Source organism: Haliotis cracherodii, unplaced genomic scaffold (assembly GCF_022045235.1).
Source record: "Haliotis cracherodii isolate W230 unplaced genomic scaffold, xgHalCrac1.p SCAF_3, whole genome shotgun sequence".
NCBI lineage: Eukaryota > Metazoa > Mollusca > Gastropoda > Lepetellida > Haliotidae > Haliotis > Haliotis cracherodii.
Window position 1 is genome coordinate 50,177,422 of NW_027266286.1, and position 21,904 is coordinate 50,199,325.

Here is a 21,904-nt window from a genome sequence, read left to right on the forward strand (position 1 = left end):
AGAAAAATGGTACTTGATTAGTGCATGATCCTCAAGTTTGTCCATTTTCCTAAGGTAATAGTTCCCTGCATTTTTTGCTGACTTAAGTCACTTAAGTTTTTGTGGATATACATCTATGACATCACGTAATGTCCGCAAATGATTTCACTATTACGCAACGCCTTCTTATGAGGCTCAGAACTTATTAATCAAGTCTTGTAGTTTATCTACATTTAGACAACCTCAAATTTCAAAACACAGTTCATTTCAAGACAAGAGCGTTTTTAAGGCGCACATACACATGGGAAAAATGGCCAGCTATCTTAGAACATGGTGAAATGGGGTCACAGGTAGTGACAAACATGAACAATATATCACAAGTTCAAGATTAACTTCTCAATTCTTGACTAGTTCAAATTAATGTTTACAAAATACATATTTTTTTAAAAAGAATTGATGAAATACTGTGACATAGATATATATTTAATTTCATCACAACCTGTTGCATATTTGCACTGCTTCGACTCAACAAAGTCATTGCTTGGAAATCAACATGACATCTTCCATTGTAAAATTGACATGCTATAGAAATAGTGACAAGAAACGTTGAACTAACTTATTTCTCAAATAACTTGTTACATCATGGTATTTAGATATTTTGAAGTTGCCAAAGTTGTTCATAGTGACAGTGCTATTTACAAATTGCATGAATCCAAAGAACAACTGGATCCTGATCAGAAATTATGTTCACTATTAACATGATGATTTACTGGTGGAAATGAACCTGCTGGTACAACCTTATTCCCAACAGAACCACCCTGAAGTAAGGTTGAATACCATCCTTTTTAGCTGCAGTTAGCATTGTATGTGTGAGTCTGAGTCTCTGCTCCTTCTTGTGCCTGATGAATGTGTGGCCATGACACAGCAGTTAGTGTGTGTTTTACTTAATCGAATGTGTACTGAAATAGATTTCATCATGTTTGATATTGTATGTATACAATTTTAATGGGTTTTTGCAGCCATTGGTATATGCATGATGTTCAGGCTATTGATAGATCTTGGTCTTTGTGTGAAAACGCAGGTTAATTTTGAGGTATCAAATGAAACTAGTAACGTGATGTTTATCTTAGTTTGACTAATCATAATCAAGCTTTCTCCAGCACCATGGTACAGTAAGTCTTTATTTACCTGAATTATGTAATTGAGAAATACATTTCATGGAAGAAACTTGTGTAAATTGTTAATTCTGGTTTCCATAATCTGACCTTAACTGTGTTTAAATTCATATTTTCTCATTGACAAACAACAGTGTGATGTAAATTATGCTCCATTTCAGGAAAATATTATTTTTAAATGCTGGATAGAATAAAATCTTAATTTTTAATGTCATCATGTCAATGGAAAGATTTATACTTGCGTGTCTTTGCAGGATTGATAAATATTCACCTATCCCAACTTCATATGGTTTGGCTGAATGTTGACAATCCTTGTAATCCATGAGTGTCTGATTCGTAACTTTTTGGTTCAACATGATGCAATATGATGAAAACAAACACTGAGCAAGTTTACGAAAATCTTTTTGTGAATGCAAAGGTCACCCTATATATGTCTGCTGATAATCTTTCACAACTGAAGGTCAGCTGAAAATTTGTGAATATTTGGTTGGTCATCCTGAAAATCATATGATAGAGAAGTTAAAGTAATAACAATTCATTAATAGCAACATCACACAGTCAAATAATTTGCTTAAGTATCCTTAACTAACTATACATCGCAGACACCCATGACCCTGAAACGGTAGAAGATTTGGCAACATGACACATGAAAGTTTCTCAGGATGAAGTCTCTGGAAAGAAATTACCTTGAGAGGCATCCTTGGTGAGTCTTCTGCCAGACCAACTTCATCCAGAACTACGATGGAGACAAACCTGTCCAAGTCCTTGTTCTGTTGGTAGCGAGCACACTGACGGAAGGTACCGACAATACCTTCAGCAGTGGCCAGAGGACTGCACTGGAATGACACCATCTGGGCCTGCAAGAGGAAAAAGAAATTATTACTGTCACATGGTAGTGCAAATGCAATATGTATCAATAGAATGGTAAATTGAACTTAAACATGGAAATGAAATATGTTTATGAATTCAAATTGAGTATTAAACCAAATGTACAGCCTTCGCTATTGCTGCCACTGGTGGAACAATTCACAAGAAGATAAAGCTTCATTGAGTGAGTGGTTTGATGACATGAATAATGTGTGTGAAAATCATGACAGAAAAAGCTCACCCCTTAACATCAATCCTCAACATGATCCTCAATCATTGCTCAATACAGAACACATTTTCATTTCATTCATTTCAGGTTGCTTGCAACAGCACATGAAGAACATTTTCATAATAGCCAGCAACCTCGGGGTATCGCGGTACTTGTCATGTATGCTGAACGGAACAAAATGCACTCACTAACCGTTATGATTATTCATGTTCTCTATATCAGATGTCATTTATTTGATCTAACAATGCATATTTTACTGATAAAAGTTCATTATTTACATTAGTAGCTCCGAGTAAAAGCCGGCCTCTTGCTCAGTTTGACAAGGGAGGGAACTCCATCGTATCGCGGTACAGAGAAAAGTTGTGTATGGAGGTCCGAATTGGACAAAAAGAGGACATAATTCTACCAAACACTTAGTATGATCATGCCAGATGTCATTGATTTGTCCAGACAAGTGCAAAGACAGCACAAGTAAAATTCTAAATGTGTTATCTGTAATAGGTATTCAATGCATGTTTACAGAAATGTAAGAGAAAAATATTTTAAAAATCAAAAACAAAATATAAGAAATGATATTCTACAATCGTTTATAAAAAAAAATTGGATGACAATAATATGTCACATAATGGAAAAATGTTAAACGTTAACAATAAATATATAAAAAACACTCCTAGTATGCCCAAAGTATGTATTTATTGTTTGGCTACCAGTGAAGAACGTATTTCTAAGTTTGGCATTATGGCCCTTATGATCTCCCAATAGATTCTGGACACAGAGCTGGAAAAAATGTACAGACTACGTAACTTCCGTTACCTTATTAGTCATCATAAATATGCAGATGATCTCGTTCAGGTCGATAGAGAAAGTTTACTTGGGGAACTGCGGGTTATATCGTTGGCCATTGATAGATGACAGAAATATGTATCAACGCATTACTAACTCCTTACTTACAGCAGACGGAACATTCCGAGGAAATTGAAACTGTTTATGAAGTGAGCACTTCCTGGTTACTGATTAGCATTAATAGACAGCTGCTAGGAGGCGTGTCCCGTGTGAACTACCGGAAATCACAAATGCCGTGATACGATGAATGCTGCAGTACCATGGGGTCCGAGTATACATTTGAACATGACAGCAAAATGGCATAAAATAAGAGACAGAAAACTATTTATTCAAGGACCAAAAGCAATTCATTACATTTGAGCAAAACATGAAAGCGTAAAAAGCTTTTTCAAAGTACTGACTCATTCATCATCAACTGACAATATTACATATAACAGACAAACCTGTTTCAGTTGTTTGAACAGGTCTGATCTTGCTGAGGTGCCCTGCATAGCATCTGCAACAATGGTCTTGGCAAGGGACTTTGAGCTGCCTGGTTTTCCCACCAGGAAAAGGGGGATCCTCAGTTCAATACAGACAACCATCATGAACAGGTTCTCCTTCAGGGCCTGGTTCTTTGCAATGTTATCTTCAAGCTGAACTTTTTCAACAAAGGCATCCTGGCAACTAAAATCAAGATTTGTAGAGATATTTGATATTCCTTGTCTGGATTATGTTTATCTTGACAATCACAACATCCATATCAGTGACCAATGTTTAGTGCAGATAACGGTGCCCAAAATCCTCAAATCGTTATCACCTACACAAAATTTCAGCTAAATGACATTTATAGTCTACTGTACCAGCTGTGTAGCTCATGAAGTCGATAGTTTTAAAAACAAAAGTTCTGTAACCATTCAATTAAATATTCACTAAAACACTGAAACCTAACCAACAGGATAAAATATATTGTTTTCATAAGAAGAACTACATGTCAAAGTTCAGTTCACTCAGTCAGGCAATTTCAGTGGAGAAGATGTGTTACATGGAGAGGATTTAAGAGCATGGTCAAACAAGGCCAAAATATAAGATGCTGCAAACAAACAGCAAATATATATATAAATGCAGCACTACTAAATAGACATGTACTATATTTAATTACATAATTAACAAAAATGACAGTGATGGCAATAAACTGATTCAATATGGCTGCCGTGGTGGCCATAATGGAAATCAGATATGAATCTCTTTGACATACTGAAGTGTCATCACTGTGGGAATAAGTACATGAAATTTCAGCTTCATTGGTCCAGTGGTTGCTTAGATTTTTACAGTGAGAGAAAATTAAATTTTGATTAAAATCAAATATAGGTCAACATTTATAACATTGGAAAAAAAACATGATTAATGTGCTGATTCCCACTACTAACTGCATCTAGACCAAATTTCGGTAGAGTTTAACCCAAATTGACTGAGAAATGGCCATAAGAGGTTTCAGCTTTCAGTACAAAGGTCAAATCAAGGTATAAATTTAAAATATCATAAAAAAGGGGTAGATATTACATTTTTCAAGATGGCTCCCTTGGCTGCCACATTGAAAATCGGATTTGACTGCACTTGAACAAATTCATTTTCATCATTGGCAGAACACGTGTGTGAAGTTTCATTGGTCTAGTGGTTTCTGAGGAGATGATGTTTACAACCGATGCATGGACAAACATGTACCATGGCAAGAGTCAGTTTGCATTGACCCATCAGGCAGATAATATGTTTTGTGCTAGGTATCAAAACAATAGTTATCATTGTTAATAATTCTGAGAATACAATCTCAATTACATCAGAAATAGACCCGTGTAGATTCAGGTCAGAATTGGTCTTCAGCAACCTATGCTTTTTGTAAGAGGCAACTAATGGGATCGGATGGTCAGGTCAGGCTGGCTGACTTGGTTGATGCATGTCATCGTATCCAAAATGCATGGATCAATGCTCATGATATCAATCACTGGATTGTCTGGTCAGGACTCAATAATTGCTGAGTGCGGTGTTAAACAACAAACAAACAAACAACGGAAGACTCCCTCCCGCATCCCCTGTCATCTGCATCTTGTCGGCAGAAATTGGAAAGAAGTAATGTAAGTGTTGTAAGTTGCTTTGTGCCATTACAGGTACAACTAATCATGTATAGTTGACAGTGGAGAGGACTTCTGGTGAAAATCGGATGATTTAGTTATAGTATGATTATGATTAAAGCCCAAGTACAGGATTATGGCAATTATGTAATAGAAGTATGGTATTCGCAAGAATTATTATAAATTTTCCTTACCTGTTTATGACTTGAACCATTTGGTCAAATCCACCAGGAATCACACATGGATTCTGAAAATGCTGGCAGATATGACAATCATATTCCTCTCGACTTGTAAGCGATGCTCGGTAACACACGCTTAGTGCCAGGATCAGGGCTTTGGTCACATCATCAGGCTGTAAACATGACCTTATTACCTTAATACAGATTACTTTATGCTGACATATAAAAACGCACCTTTGTGCTGATGACAGTTCTCAATTACAGAACATGTGCACAAGACGAACCTGGGACTGTAGGATGACTTTCAGTTTATACAAAAATCCAAATAAAGACTTTGCAAGAGAGGGAGGTGAAATGTACTTAACACCAGTCAAAACACTTTCGACACTTTAAGTAAGAAAACTGGTGTGTCAATCACTACAATAATAGATGCTTAAATAGAGATAGAAAGGCAAGAGGTTGTACATATTGACAAAAAGAGAGCTCACCTGAACTATTCATGAATATTACAAAGGTTGTCCATAGGAAGTCGTGTCACATAAACCTGGACTGAACATTTCGGAATCAATTAATATGAAAAAGACTTTTTATTCAATCAGATATCAGACATATTTAGAGACACCATTGCTGAGATTATTCATTCATACACCTTAAGGTTTCAGTATAGATGCTTAAAATGACAAAGTATATTACAGACTGACGGACAACTGACAAATCACATTTTCAGTTCAGGTGAGCTAAACCTAAAAGCCTAACTTTTCAATTTATATAATAATACCAGTAGATTCACTCGAATGACAGGATGACTTTCTTCAACATCTTCCAAATGTTGCTGAGGAGACAACAGCTTATCTATAGTTCCGAACAGTGTTCCATTCTCCTGGGACTGCTGGTAGAACCAGGACATGACACTCAGGGTTCGATCAACGTCACGAAGACTCACAAAGCTGCACTCGTCCTGTAAATAATTCATCAACAACTTGTAATCAGTTCAAAGTATGTTATCAAATACATTGTATATGTAGGTTCAAAATTGCCTTGCGTGAGCGTGATATGTTTGACAAAAGTCATTTCAAAGGTGTCCATGTTCACTGTTTAAGATTGTTTTATCATGCATGCATTGGCAAGAAGAGATTGTTGTTTGGATAATGCTTCTAGGAAGTTAAACAGAAAATTAGCAGCCAGCATTTTTCAAGTATCATTTACAAGTGTGTGTATTTTGTATGTGTCCTGTGCATGTCCTTCCCCATCGGTAATGCTCATAACTCTGTTAACTACAATGATTTAATGATTAGAATGATAACTACTTAATTTCAGTAACAAAAAATTATTGCTGAATTAGAGTCAGGTCATTTTGACTGTGACATTCATTAAACATATCATGTAGTGATTGAAATTTAGGTGGTTCATGGGGTCCTTGAGGTCTTCTCCTATGGTATTTCAATTGAGGGACCATTAGTGAGTGAGTGAGTTTGGTTTAACGTCGCTTTTAACAGTATTACAGTCATATCACGGCATGTTAGCTTAATGTAGGATGAAAGCCCGAAGCGATGCAGGTCTCAGACGTTTACCACTTTGGTGAAACCCATGAGCACGGGTATGGTGCTGACAAACCTAGAAACATAATCGGGGAGGACCGGGATTCGAACCCACAATCATAGGTTTCTGGCGTGCCCAAGAGACGCAACTCTGCACAGCGAATCGTGGCGCCTTAGATGACTGGGCCACCCATGCCCTCTGAGGTACCATTAAATCTTTAACTTTTACCAGAAGGGTTATGACAGGGCCCCTTGACTTTCATGCTTTATTTTGACCACTGTCATACATAATAAAACTAGAAAGTGTTTTTACTCGTAAAAACATATGTCTCCCCCCACTCCCCTAACCCCCATTCATTCGTTTACTTCACGTTAAACCCCATCTCTTCATTCCCACCCTCCATAACTGAATAACAGAGACAAAAATAGAACTCCTACAACTCCCAAACAACTAATGGGCACCACTTCAGTGCTGGGTTAATGCGTATACAAAGTTTTGCAAACAAATATTAAACGGTTTCTGAGTTATGGTCAGGAAACAAAGCTTACCCCCATTCAGAGTCTATGTTCAACTTATCTCCATGGAAACGACAAAAAATAAAAATGTCAAAAATCTCTAAATAGCAAAAGGCACCACTTCAGTGCTGGGTTAATGTGTATACAAAGTTTCGCGAAAAAATATTAAACGGTTTCTGAGTTATGGTCAGGAAACAAAGCTTACCCCCATTCAGAGCCTATGTTCAACTTATCTCCATGGAAATGAGAACAAATAAAAATGTCAAAAATCTCTAAATAGCAAAAGGCACCACTTCAGTGCTGGGTTAATGTGTATACAAAGTTTCGCGAAAAGATATTAAACGGTTTCCGAGTTATGGTCCGGAAACAAGCTTACCCCCATTCAGAGTCTATGTTCAACTTATCTCCATGGAAACGACAAAAAATAAAAATGTCAAAAATCTCTAAATAGCAAAAGGCACCACTTCAGTGCTGGGTTAATGTGTATACAAAGTTTCGCGAAAAAATATTAAACGGTTTCTGAGTTATGGTCAGGAAACAAAGCTTACCCCCATTCAGAGTCTATGTTCAACTTATCTCCATGGAAACGAGAACAAATAAAAATGTCAAAAATCTCTAAATAGCAAAAGGCACCACTTCAGTGCTGGGTTAATGTGTATACAAAGTTTCGCGAAAAAATATTAAACGGTTTCCGAGTTATGGTCCGGAAACAAAGCTTACCCCCATTCAGAGTCTATGTTCAACTTATCTCCATGGAAACGAGAACAAATAAAAATGTCAAAAATCTCTAAATAGCAAAAGGCACCACTTCAGTGCTGGGTTAATGTGTATACAAAGTTTCGCGAAAAAATATTAAACGGTTTCCGAGTTATGGTCCGGAAACAAAGCTTACCCCCATTCAGAGTCTATGTTCAACTTATCTCCATGGAAACGAGAACAAATAAAAATGTCAAAAATCTCTAAATAGCAAAAGGCACCACTTCAGTGCTGGGTTAATGTGTATACAAAGTTTCGCGAACAAATATTAAACGGTTTCCGAGTTATGGTCAGGAAACAAAGCTTACCCCCATTCAGAGCCTATGTTCAACTTATCTCCATGGAAACGAGAACAAATAAAAATGTCAAAAATCTCTAAATAGCAAAAGGCACCACTTCAGTGCTGGGTTAATGTGTATACAAAGTTTCGCGAAAAAATATTAAACGGTTTCTGAGTTATGGTCAGGAAACAAAGCTTACCCCCATTCAGAGTCTATGTTCAACTTATCTCCATGGAAATGAGAACAAATAAAAATGTCAAAAATCTCTAAATAGCAAAAGGCACCACTTCAGTGCTGGGTTAATGTGTATACAAAGTTTCGCGAAAAAATATTAAACGGTTTCTGAGTTATGGTCCGGAAACAAAGCTTGCCCCCATTCAGAGTCTATGTTCAACTTATCTCCATGGAAACGAGAAAAAATAAAAACGTCAAAAATCTCTAAATAGCAAAAGGCACCACTTCAGTGCTGGGTTAATGTGTATACAAAGTTTTGCGAACAAATATTAAACGGTTTCCGAGTTATGGTCCGGAAACAAAGCTTACCCCCATTCAGAGTTTATGTTCAAGTTATCTCCATGGAAACGAGAACAAATAAAAATGTCAAAAATCTCTAAATAGCAAAAGGCACCACTTCAGTGCTGGGTTAATGTGTATACAAAGTTTCGTGAAAAAATATTAAACGGTTTCCGAGTTATGGTCCGGAAACCAAGCTTACCCCCATTCAGAGTCTATGTTCAAATTATCTCCATGGAAATGAGAACAAATAAAAATGTCAAAAATCTCTTAATAGCAAAAGGCACCACTTCAGTGCTGGGTTAATGTGTATACAAAGTTTCGCGAAAAAATATTAAACGGTTTCCGAGTTATGGTCCGGAAACCAAGCTTACACCCATTCAGAGTCTATGTTCAAGTTATCTCCATGGAAACGAGAACAAATAAAAAATGTCAAAAATCTCTAAATAGCAAAAGGCACCACTTCAGTGCTGGGTTAATGTGTATACAAAGTTTCGCGAAAAAATATTAAACGGTTTCTGAGTTATGGTCCGGAAACGGTGGGAACGCCGACGCCAACGCCAACGCCGACGCCGACGCCGACGCCGACGGGAACCGTGCCAAAAACAATATGTCTCCCTCCATTCTGGGGGAGACATAATAATCAACAAATACAAGAAGATCAAAGGGTTCTAGTGGGAGGATAAAGCCATAATTGATGCTGCTTGTTTCTAAACAAAGGCCATACAAGTACTTATATGGTATTCATTGCTTTGGATGCAGTCACACATTTGTCATGGCCGAAAATACAAGGGATGGCTAAAGAGTTCTGAGCCTCACAATGATGGACTGCAGTGATGAACTTTCAACATAATCCCGTGATGTCCACATACTTCTGCCAATCATGTTGGAGCATAGCTGGTGGTGTGAAAAGTCCTCCACAGCAGAAATGACATCATCAATTTTGTCCATTTTCATCAACAGAGAATATCTAGTCACTTTGATGCCTGCAGAAATATACTGCCTGGTTGTGCATTTGGTTCACATGCAGCCTTTATGCATGGAATTATTGCACTTAATGCAGGCAAACCGTTAAGTGTGTACCATACATCCTTCTTAGTTAGGCTCATAACTTTTCAGCCACCCCTCGTACATTTGAAAAGCCTTGCCCACCAATCAGAATGTGCAGCAGGATAAAAATAATAATACATACATTGTATGTCATAGTAGAGCATTCATTCACACATTTTGAATTTATAGAATCTTTAACATGGTTATACAGTTAAAGATTACACTGCTATATTGAATTGAAGCAAACATACCTGCTGACTCCTCATGAAAGACTGAGAGGCTATGAGGATCTTACTGACAACTGTCACAATACCATGAAGGGCAGGTATCTGACCCTCTCGAACCTGCAATTGATAAACATATATTATTATGGTAAAAAGCTGCATAGGAAGGCCATACATAGACATTTTTCACTTTATATCATCAGATATGAAACAATACTTATCATTTTTAATAATTCAAAGAATACTACCTCTATTACATCAGTGCTCAAACTGCTGAGAATTTGTATCCTTTACAAAGGATTTGAAGTGGTAAGGTAGAGAATCATAGAACAAAATGCCTATCATCAAATAAAGTGTTATATTTTTTTATGTCAAACAAAAAGATGATAATTCCTATTTTAGAACAGGCCATGTATTGCTTAAACATCAAAAGGGAAAAAGAGTAGTGATTGTAAAAACATATCTTCAAATCATGACATCACCGCATTGTAACTTTGTTGTGTGATGCCACAGCACTGTATGGTGTAATTAATTGTAATTCAAATGGTCGGAAACATGTAAATGCATAAGTATTTATTCACTAGCTCAAAAGGGAAACACACTAACATACCAAAACTATGATGTGTTCTTTTTGAATGGGGCGGTTGGGTAGCAGGCATCCTTAAATATTTTTTCAAAAGCAAAATTTTAAGATCTAGAGTTGATTGCAGTACACATTTTTTGTCTATAAAAGAGTAAAATCATCCTACATATCTGTTGACCATCTGTCTGATGTAGAGTTCTTCCACTTGTATGTTGAGTTGGCCAAAGTCCCAAACAAGAGGCAGCATGCTCTGTGGCAGAGGCTGAACCCGGTACACAAGTCTCCTCATAGGAACATGGCCTGGACAAAGAAAAAAATCTAGCTGATTGAACACCCAAAACACAAAAATGTCAGAACCTTTGCAACATACACAGTAAATCTAATTAATTGTACAAATGTGGCTACTCTTTATGCTTTAATTAGGCAGGTTCAGTAACTGTTAAAAAAGATTTAAATCTGTATGGCCCAAACAAACTATTATTCTATGAAGAACTAGATACAATACATGTACTATAGTTTGACCTTTGGAGAGTAACATGTTGTGGTTTGTGCTGACTGGAATGTCGTTCAGAACTTCAATAATCATAAATATTTGAACAATCCAAAAGTGAGAGAAAGCATTTAAAGATGAACTTGATTTTATAGACCAATGGAGACAATCTCACAGCAATGACAGGAGGTAAACTACATCGACTTTTTTCTTGTATCCCATAATATCCACCTCAATAAGTCAAACAGTAACAGAACCAAGTTTTAAGTCAGACCATTCCCCTATATTGATGAAATTAAATCTAGATGACTTACATCATGGTAACGGATTCTTCACAGCTTACGTGAAAAAGGTGAAAGATGTTATTTAAGAAACGGCCCAACCAACCATATCAAAATAACGAAACATACTGACTTATGTGCATAGAAATACATTCCACCAAAACATATTCCTTTGTTCAAACTGTAAAATCTGAAAGTGCTGACCGCATTTCAGGGTTGATCATCAACACAATCATATCCATGGTTTGTTATCCATACTACTATATTCATCAGTTATCATATTAATAATATCATGCACAATTTATATGAGATGAACAGCACAGTTTGACATCCATTTGTTAAGGTATTATTCTACCAATTCCATAAACAATGTTGGACTACTAACATGTACGTTTCAGTGTTACCCTTTTACCTAGAAGGTTCATAATAAAGTGATCTCACTCAGAGTATTGATGATGTAATCATGCACTCACCCAACTTATCTGTTGTCTTGTCAGCCTCAACATGATAGCCAAGTCCTGCTCTTTCAAGTCTCTGGATAAATTCATCTGAATGCCTGTTTATGAACATTAATTTGTAACAAAGCTCAGTGTTAACTGTAGTTATCAAATGGAAGGTAAACAAAGATCTTTGAATATTTTCATTTGTGTGAAATTGCAATGCAAAATTGTCTGGAGTACTGTTGCGATGTACAACACCTCTATCATGATTTTGGAAAATACTTGGTCAATCATAGGTTTCAAATCACAGCTGACTTGATGACCACTTCACTGTTGAATTTAATATGAAAAGGAATTTAAAATAATGACAAGCATTATGTAGGTACAATACATTTTGAGTAGAAAAAATTATGAAAGTGAACTCAGAGAGTATATCACAAAGTCTATGGACATGAGCAAGTTTTGAAATAACCAATTCCTTATCTTGGACAATGATAATTTATTGTATCACAAATTCTGTAGCATATTTTCATGTCATAATGGTAATATGCAGTCTAGAATTGAATTTTGCAAGGCTATGATTTACCTTTGATATATAGAGGGGAGACCACATAACGTTTGCTTAGAAAAAAAGCCTGTCATGCATGTCAAGTATAATGATGCAAGATACCCATGTCTGACATATAGAGCGACAAACTTAAGTGATTGCTATTACAATAACTATTTACAATTGTCAGGAACACATAACTATGAATATATGGTTAAATCGCTATGGCTCAGGCTATATAGGAAGTATTTAGTCCATATAGAAGGTCAAATGCACATATCTTCCCTAAGATTACCTAAAACCAAAACACTTATGTTCTTCAACATACTTTCTGTAAGGATTGCAGGCAGCCACAATCTTGAGGTTTTCTGACAGTTTCAGTGGCTGGCCATCCATACAGCCATCACACATTATTTCCTTGATGAGTCCAATGGCTTCTGTTGTGTTTGCTTCATCAAAGAACAGCACAGTGTACATGTGTTGGTTCTTAGCCTTGTTATCAATGGCAAGTTGTTCTGCATGCTTGACCTTCTTGATGATGTCATCAGAGGTTGTGCCACCATGAACCTTTCAAGCATAAACACATACATTTCTGGCCTGAGGAACACACATGGTTTCAAAGCTGAAGTATCATTGCTCTCACTATATATATATGATGATCTTACCAACATCTATCTTTAGTCATCTTTCATCCCAAATGTTGTGTTAAGTCTTATGCCTACAACTATCCAAAACAAGTTACAGGCTCTTCCAGTTTAATTACATCACTTCAAATTTTGGGAAAATGTAATGCTAGAGAACTTTCAAACAGTCTTCATCTACATTGAGAGAAAGTTAATTGCACTTCCAGTTTATTGACCTTGACCCTCAATTTCAGTAGGTTACATGATTGATTATTTCTTTTAGCAAATATGTGATACAAAAGGGGTTGGTTCAGTACACTAAGTAGCAGACTTATATGGTGACCTTGCCCTTCAATGAAGGTCACTAAAAACCTTACATCTTTAATTCCCAACCATAACGATAGTGATGGTTTCTTTTGTACTCCTGTTGTCACCTAAATACATCTATCTCTCATACATAACAATTCTTTTGACCATTATTAGGAACTTAATGGAATAACTGTCTTCAAAGAATAAAAACAAGAGTTTGCCACTAACGTGGCTGCATCCCCCGCCCCTGTTGCAGAATTTATGACATAATTAAATCGAAACAAACCCTAACCTTTTTTAACCGAGGTGGAACTTGTCATGGAAATTGTAAAAAAAAGATGAGTTTCGAACCTAAGTCCATCTTGTTGCCATGGAAACGTAAAAAATAAATATTTCTAAAATTTCTAAATATCAAAAGGCACCAGTTCAGCATGTACCTGACAGACCTGCAAAGTTTGATGAAAAAATATTGATCGGTTTATGAGCTATGCTCCGGAAACGAACATCTTGTTGCCATGGAAACGTAAAAAATAAAACTTTCTATAATTTATCAATAGCCAAAAGGCACCAGTTCAGCATGTACCTCACAGACCTGCAAAGTTTGATGAAAAAATATTGAACGGTTTATGAGTTATGCTCCCGAAACGAAACGTGACGGACAGAACCCGTTTCTATATCCCCCGCCAACTTCGTTGGGCGGGGGATAACAAGAAGACATAGATAATTATGCAATTTACCTAAATGTATTCCTAAATTTCCAAGACAGTGAGGCATAAAATGTGTAAGGTGGCAAACTTATATAACACATTAGTGCCAAGGCACTGTAGCTCACCTGTATACACAGACAACAGTTACAAATGTCATCAAAGACAACCATTTAACAGTTGCCATCAGCATTGATATTTAAATATTTTCTGCATAAATACTAAGGACAGCTCAAAAATCCTGGTGATTTGAAAAAAATGTATGTCATCAAAAGAAGACACATACATGCCAAAGTTGATCTTTCTCCATCTGGCATATTCACACAAAAGAATGAATTTTGAGAAAAATGTAATTTATAAGCATCATCAAAACAATGTTAAAACAATGTCTGAAAATCAGATTCAAACATTATGAAGAAATTCAGATGTCATGATTGGTGGGAAGAACACCTTCAGTTTCAGATTTATTGGTGCAGTGGATCACGAAAGAGATGTTTTTGATAGAAGACACACATTTCAACTTTGCCAACATGGTCGCTTGCAGTCATATTTGTTGAAACTTGGAATTACATGTAGTGATAATCTCACCCATCTTACAGCTTCTGTCACTTCAAGTTTTGGAGAAAGAAGACTTTTTAAGTTGTTTTGTTCATATCAAAGATGACTGACTACCTGGTTGCTGTATTGAAAAGCAAAATTGAAGCCTTGAACAAACTTGAATCCCCTTATTGTAACAAAGATCCACACAAAGTTCCCGCTAAAACAATCAAGTCATTTCAATAAATAGATACAAATGGCACCGCAGGCATGAAAGGTGAGGTGAGGTGATAACGTCGCATCCAAGATTATTGCACTTATATGGCGACATGCATGCAGATGTGTGTGTGTGTGTGTGGCTGCTTGTACTAGTCTGAACTTATGCAGATTTTATAGTGCTAGCAAACTGAGATACCCTGCCGCAGTTTTAACATAAATACCCCACTCAGACACAGTATACTGACTCCGAGACCACTAGTCATTGTTTTATCCAATTTATGCCCAGCACCAGACAGGGTAGCAACAAGTACCATCTTTTAATGTCTTTTGGTATGACGAGGCTGGGGATCGAACCCTGGACCTTCTGCTTTCCAGGCGACATTCTACCACTAGACCACTGAGGCGGTGACAACAGATAAAGACTTATGACACAAGCTCACATTGACTCTGTCAAAGAGAGCTAAATTTCACAATCAGAAGAGAGACCAATGACCTTAATATTTAGTGACAGTGATCTAATGACTATGACATAACATAACATTACATTACACTGTCACCTTCACAATGACCATGTTCTGTATATCAGATCCTGGCATGCACTGCAGATCACACATGAACTTGACCAGTCTTGTCTTCCCACATCCTGTCTCTCCCATGATTATCACTGGGATTCCACATCTGTAGAGTAAAACACATAGCATTTTAAGGAATTTACCACTTCAGAAGAAAAATACATGTATGTAGATTTGTAATATATTTACATGAAGCACTAGCTACTAAATGAATTAATTACATGTATTCAATCTGTATGCTAATTGTGAGTGAGTGAGTGAGCTGGGTTTAACGCCGCTTTTAACAGTATTCCAGTCATATCACAATGTGTCTGCTTAATCTGGGAGGAAAGCCAGAAGTGATGCAGGTCTTCGACATTTAACACATCGGTGAAACCTACGAGCATGAGTATGGTGCAGACAAACCTGGCAACATAATCAGGGCAAGCCGGGATTTGAACCCACAATCATAGGTTTCTGGCATGCCCAAGGGACGCAACTCTGCACAGCGAACCTGTGTGGTAGCCTGTGGCTTCCTTTTGGTGTATCGTGGGATAATTAACTGTAGACATTTGAGTTTGTCACTGAAACTTATCTGGCAAACACTTACCTAAATCTCATGTAAATTGCCAGAATCTTCTTGACATTGTCCGTTGTCAGCTCATATGTGTCATCAGGGTCATGTACAAAGTCGACACCTGGCATCACACTGCACAGCTTAGACAATCGATCATATCTGGAAATTACAAAATACAATCCTAAAGTCGCCAATGTGAAAATAGAGCAACAAGATTCTGTAACTCACCAGAAATGATTTTGTAATTTGAATCTTATGACGGTCACAATAAAATGGAATCTGCAAAACTATGGTTTCAGGATTTTGTTATCCAAGCTTGGTTTAATAACAATACAAATATTTGTAAATTAGTGTATATCAATATGTTTTTTAGGTTTTATTTTGGGGGGTTGTCATTTTTGTGCGGAAAGATAAATCCTTGAACTGTTTAGAGTGCAGGATGTTTAGCATATAGACAGTAACATGTGTAGGTCATATTTATGACATTATTTTCTAGTGGCCTTCACGTTATACATGTACAATTATGAGTATTCTCACTTTGTTTTCCACATGCTATTACTTCCAGTTTCTTTTGATGTTCAAGGTTTGTTTGTATCCTTAGATTCCTTACATTCTATGTTGTGTATGTATACATATTCAATGAGATTGTGGTTAGTTTTGGGGTAACGGTTGCAAGAGAGAGGGCATGTTACGCCGGGCTGATCCGATAATGTCAGTCTGTATCTTATTGTCAGTTGGATCTGTTAATGTAAATGAAATAACTGTACAGATTATTGCATCGTGGGTTCCCTATATAATTTCAACACATAACAGGTGTTTACCTCAGAGAAGGCCTAGTTTTCTTACAAGAAGATTGCTGTGGCAAGAGACACCATATAATGCACTTGATCACTTAAGAATTTATAAATACAAGTTTGACATTAAACATGTCTGATAAGATGATACAATTTCTAAGACTTTTTGTTCATACTTACTAAATCTATTCTACCATGACATTTTAGAATCGTTCATGAACAAATTCTCTGAAATCATTCAATAACCATCAAATAACCAATTCCCTTCCACTGATGTACCAACCTGAACTAGAAATAAAGGAGACCATTTACACCACTTCGTCTGTTTCGTAATTAAATCTATGCATAAATGTTCACAGTGACTAAACACTCTCCACAAAACTATATTACAAGAGGGATGACTTCAACTTTTCAATAGTCAATTTTCCCTGTATGTCTAGCAATATTCCTACAGCTCCAGCATTTGGCGTTATGTTCCCGTGTTTTTTCAGGTGAACATGTGACTTGCCTTTGTTCATGTTTGTGATGGGTGCCACAGGTAGGGCAGGATAAGCTCACCTTTAAGCGAACACCTGGTATCATCTCATGCTCATGATAGGTACGTCAGAATCGAACAACCGACTCTGCTTTTTGAATATTGAAAGGGTGGTATCACTTCTATTTAGATTTGAAACCAACATATGAAATTTTCAAGTATCTACTTTCAAAAACATCTCTTTGACCTGACTAGCCTATGAGCAGTTGAATAAAGGTTAGTATATTGGATATGTTTAAATATTTATGTAATATTAACTATATATAAATAGAAAATTGTGTAACCTCTTCATCTGTTCAATGTTCTCATTGATGTTGACCCTGTTTCTGATTAGTGCATCCTGCAGTTTTCTTGGCACAAGACCTTTCTCTAGCACCTTCTGTGTCTGCTGGTCCACCATGTTCCCAGTCTGGCGGTCGATGTTGAAGCCAAGGAAAGTCATGCTGTTCCCATCAGGGTTGAAGAAAATGTAGGGATGGGGGCTGAAGAAAAGGATCAATACTATACATCAATTGCACTCAAATATACCTACTTTCACGAATCTGATTAATTGTGTAGTTGTTTGTTTAGGTTTATGGTTCATTGTTTTGCAAGCTAACTGTACAGACATACACGATTTCTAATCTAGATATATGCCACAGGTGAATCCACACCTGCTTTCCCATCTCCTCTTCATCTGAAACTGCGCTAGATCTGAAGTTTCTTGGACATTCAGTTGGTCCAGCGGCGTCTGCTCACTCATTACCAAAGATCTAGTGGCAAAGTCCTGTGAATATGAAAGCCAATGAAATGAATTCTGAGTGCACCAAAGCATCATAGTACATGGTTGTTGTTTTTATGAAAGTACAGTATGTACAATATATAAGAATTATTTGTATTGAAACGTGTTACAATTTTTATTCAAGGATTTCTCTGGGATTTTCAACTTAGCATCTATGGCAGTCACATTCAATAAAAACAACCTTGTACTTTTTCCTAAATAAGTCCATATTTTCTTATATTTAAGGGTATTTAGCTATAAAGGCCTTGTTCTCCCTTGAAATGCAAGACTTTTTTCCCTGACATATGCCTTAGACCTTCCTTTATAACTCTCTGGTGCCAACATAAATCACTGATATTACAAGTAAGCTACATGTATGTTTTTCCCCAACCCATCTATAAAACAGACAGCACATACATTCTATTAAAATAGTTAATAAGAAATAATAGCCGTGGATGTTCTCATTGACACATATGAATGCAGAGAGTAAAATTGAATACTGATCAATTGCTACTCATTTTATACTGATTCAATTGATCTTGTACCTGTCTCATATGTCTCAGTGAAGAAAAGAGGATGACTCTACATGGTAGGAAATACAGTAGGGTCATCTTCCCGAGGCAAGAGAGTTAACTGACTTTAAAAGTCCAGTTTCCACCCTTGCCGAACTAGGCTGGAATTACTGGGCTCGATCGTAGCGCCACCAGTGGCTATTACCAGTCATGTCCCTTCTAAGCCTCTCTTCTGGACCAATCGGAATTCCATCTCTCGTATCACTTGCGTTTGCTTTACACAAAATGGTGGCGCCCGGTCAGTTAGATCTGATTGACAATCAAGATCTATATTGTGATAAAACGGGTCTTACATCGCGAAATGCATCAAATCACGAGCGCACCTTGATTAAAAACATGAAAACATTTGGAAAATATCTGCTGACAACGAGTTGGTGGTGAACATGCTTTGCAAATCCTGCAATCAACAGAAATCTGTATGACAGTGTATGAACCGGATTTCGATTTCGGTGCACGATTTTGATTGGACTATGCATAGACTCGTTAGTCCAGCCAAAATACTCCATAATACTAGCCTAGGTCGGCAAGGGTGGAAACTGGACTTTTATAGTCAGTTAACTCTCTTGCCTCGGTAAGATGAGTAGGGGTATGTTTGTGAGTAGGTAATCTGTTTGACTCACCCTTGACATCTGGATAAGGAACTTCAGAACAAACACTGGGAAACCTGGCAAATCCTCAAGAACAGCATCGGAACAAAAATCAGATTTCTCAAAGTCAACCAGCTGGGTGTTGAGAAACCACACAAAGTTGTGGAGTTCAGACCACGATGGGTCCCACACACCACAATGTCTGAAATAAACATGAACATCGAGCATGAAGCTATGTAGCTAACCTGCAATTTTCTGGATATTTTCAGCATTATATCATAAAGGTCATTAGACGAGAGTAAACAAAAAAACGCAGACATGTAAGTGAACGTCAATGAAGAACCTATCTTTAGGCATACGACATACTATTTGCATATAAAATATGGCTGTCATTTCACAAACATAGTGCTTTCAGAGATATATTGCCATGGCAATGTAGCTCACCTGGTGAATATATACCAGTAGACACCAGTTGAATATGTCAATAACACATACTTAACAAAGTTGCTGTCAGCATTGACATTGCTTTCGCATGGAATGATGTTTCTAGTGCATAGAAATGCATTTTGAGAGAAATTAAGCATGTTCCCAACTAAAGGTTAAATCATGATCAACATCTAAAATACCTGAAAAAGACAGAACCAATGTGTTGAGCCCCACTACTAACTAAATATATACCAAATTCTTATGCATGTTTAACCAAAATGGCTTAGATATTGCCATAAATAGGTTTTTCAAAATGGCTGCATAGGTGGCTATATTAAAAATTAGAATCAAGCCTCTAAAACAAATTACGGCATCATCATTTGTGGGATCCAGCATGTAAAAACTTACTCAAAGATAACTCTTAATTCTATTAATATAAACAAAATACAATGTCATCAAAGAAGAAACATACATGCCAAAGTTCAGCTTCCTCAACACGGCAATTTCATGGAAGAAACATTTTAAGAGCATTGTCAAAAGACTCAGTCAAAACAAGGTCAAACTTGGAAATATGGCAATAAATGCTGTACTAAGTAAACAGATACTAAATTTCAATACATTTTTTAACAAAAATATCTCAGAAAAGCCCAAAATAAAACACATTTAATATTTCAGCCGATCCAAAAATAGTTAACTTTTTTTGGATTTCATTTCTGACCAGATAATGGTCAAATAAGCCACAACATAACTTCACTAAAAATACAGTAACATAAAGTATGAAAGAATGACAACTCCTTATCATATTAAGTTTGACAAATACTGGTATGACTTTACTAAAGTACTGACTGCAGAAGAACTGTCAGACATTCTTGATGTGTTCCTTCATGTGCTCTTGGGTTGATGTTAGTTAGATTGACTTTGTTGTTCAACCGCTTGAGGTATTGAAATGGTCGCTGGTAAATTTCTCCTTGAAACTCAGAGTCATCAAAAAGTCTGTCATTATCACCATACTCTGCAAGGAAAGATGTTCGCTAAATTAACATTGAACTAGAGTGTAGTTTGAAATGATCTTGAACTGATAGATTTTAGTGTGAAAGAACTAAAACTTACTTTTGCTATATATGCATTGCTGGGTAATCTGATTACAATTTCAAATTCACAGTGGGAATATGTTACACAGAGTGTTTGTTTTCAGCACAGGACTAGATGCTGTATCACTTGTGGCTTGCATGTAACTGATAAATTGTGTTTGTGTAAATTGTCAGTCGGGTTGATAAATATTATAAAAAGTGAGTAAACAGACTACAAAGGCAATGTCTTAAGATTTTTCTCAAACTTGCTAGGACTGGCAATTTGTCTAAGTCTGGTTCCCATTTAAGAAGTACCTTCTGGTTTTATGCCAGTGTTAAGCATCTGTAAACTGTCTTGAGGAGACCAGCAGTAGACATCAGGTAGAACCTCCAGCAAGGTGTGAATAAGACGCTGATTGACTCTCTGAATAGTATCAACAACACAAACATATATTGGTGTAGAGAAATGTTCTTTACTCTAACTAAATTATAACCCATCCTGTCTGTCCGTTTTGATAATATACCAAATACTACATAAAACATAAATTACTCCCTGTTCACTCTTGTCAATAACAATTTGTTACCAAGCAATATATATTTCCCTGCGCAGGATATAAAGACTTACAGAATGTGTCACACATTGTTATATGAGCTTGGTCTGTAATGTGAAATATGCTGATGTAAACATACCAAATAGTGCAGTGCACTGATTAATGTTATATAATAAGTGCTTATTTTATATATCTAAAAAAATTGTTTTATTAGTAAATAACATGAAGGTTATGAAGGAATGGGACATCTGAGATGGTATATGTCTTTATTGGGTAGACAGTATAACAAACTGCCTTTCACACTCCAGATATTGACAGATACATACCTTGTCCTGTCTGACATCTGTGCTGGTCTCCACCATATACACAGTATTACATACAACCTTTCACTCTCCAGATATTGACAGATACATACCCTGTCCTGTCTGACATCTGTGATGGGGCTGGTCTGCACCAGATACACAGTATTACATACAGCCTTTCACTCTCC

General features: G+C 36.7%; 1 protein-coding gene across 1 annotated transcript in view; it reads right to left on the minus strand.

Moving 5' to 3' along the window:
• Positions 1-21,904, minus strand: part of LOC139473601 (E3 ubiquitin-protein ligase rnf213-alpha-like) — a 208,576-nt gene that overhangs the window by 62,347 nt on the left and 124,325 nt on the right. The window contains exons 31-45 of the mRNA XM_071256274.1: positions 21,179-21,287; positions 20,640-20,805; positions 19,401-19,569; positions 18,102-18,214; positions 17,733-17,930; positions 16,153-16,278; positions 15,549-15,669; positions 12,928-13,166; positions 12,086-12,168; positions 11,008-11,141; positions 10,286-10,378; positions 6,159-6,338; positions 5,396-5,553; positions 3,537-3,759; positions 1,841-2,011 (exon numbers count right to left, since the gene is read on the minus strand). Of these exons, the coding sequence (XP_071112375.1) occupies positions 1,841-2,011; positions 3,537-3,759; positions 5,396-5,553; positions 6,159-6,338; positions 10,286-10,378; positions 11,008-11,141; positions 12,086-12,168; positions 12,928-13,166; positions 15,549-15,669; positions 16,153-16,278; positions 17,733-17,930; positions 18,102-18,214; positions 19,401-19,569; positions 20,640-20,805; positions 21,179-21,287 (2,283 nt within the window). The remainder of the gene's footprint in view (positions 1-1,840; positions 2,012-3,536; positions 3,760-5,395; positions 5,554-6,158; positions 6,339-10,285; positions 10,379-11,007; positions 11,142-12,085; positions 12,169-12,927; positions 13,167-15,548; positions 15,670-16,152; positions 16,279-17,732; positions 17,931-18,101; positions 18,215-19,400; positions 19,570-20,639; positions 20,806-21,178; positions 21,288-21,904) is intronic.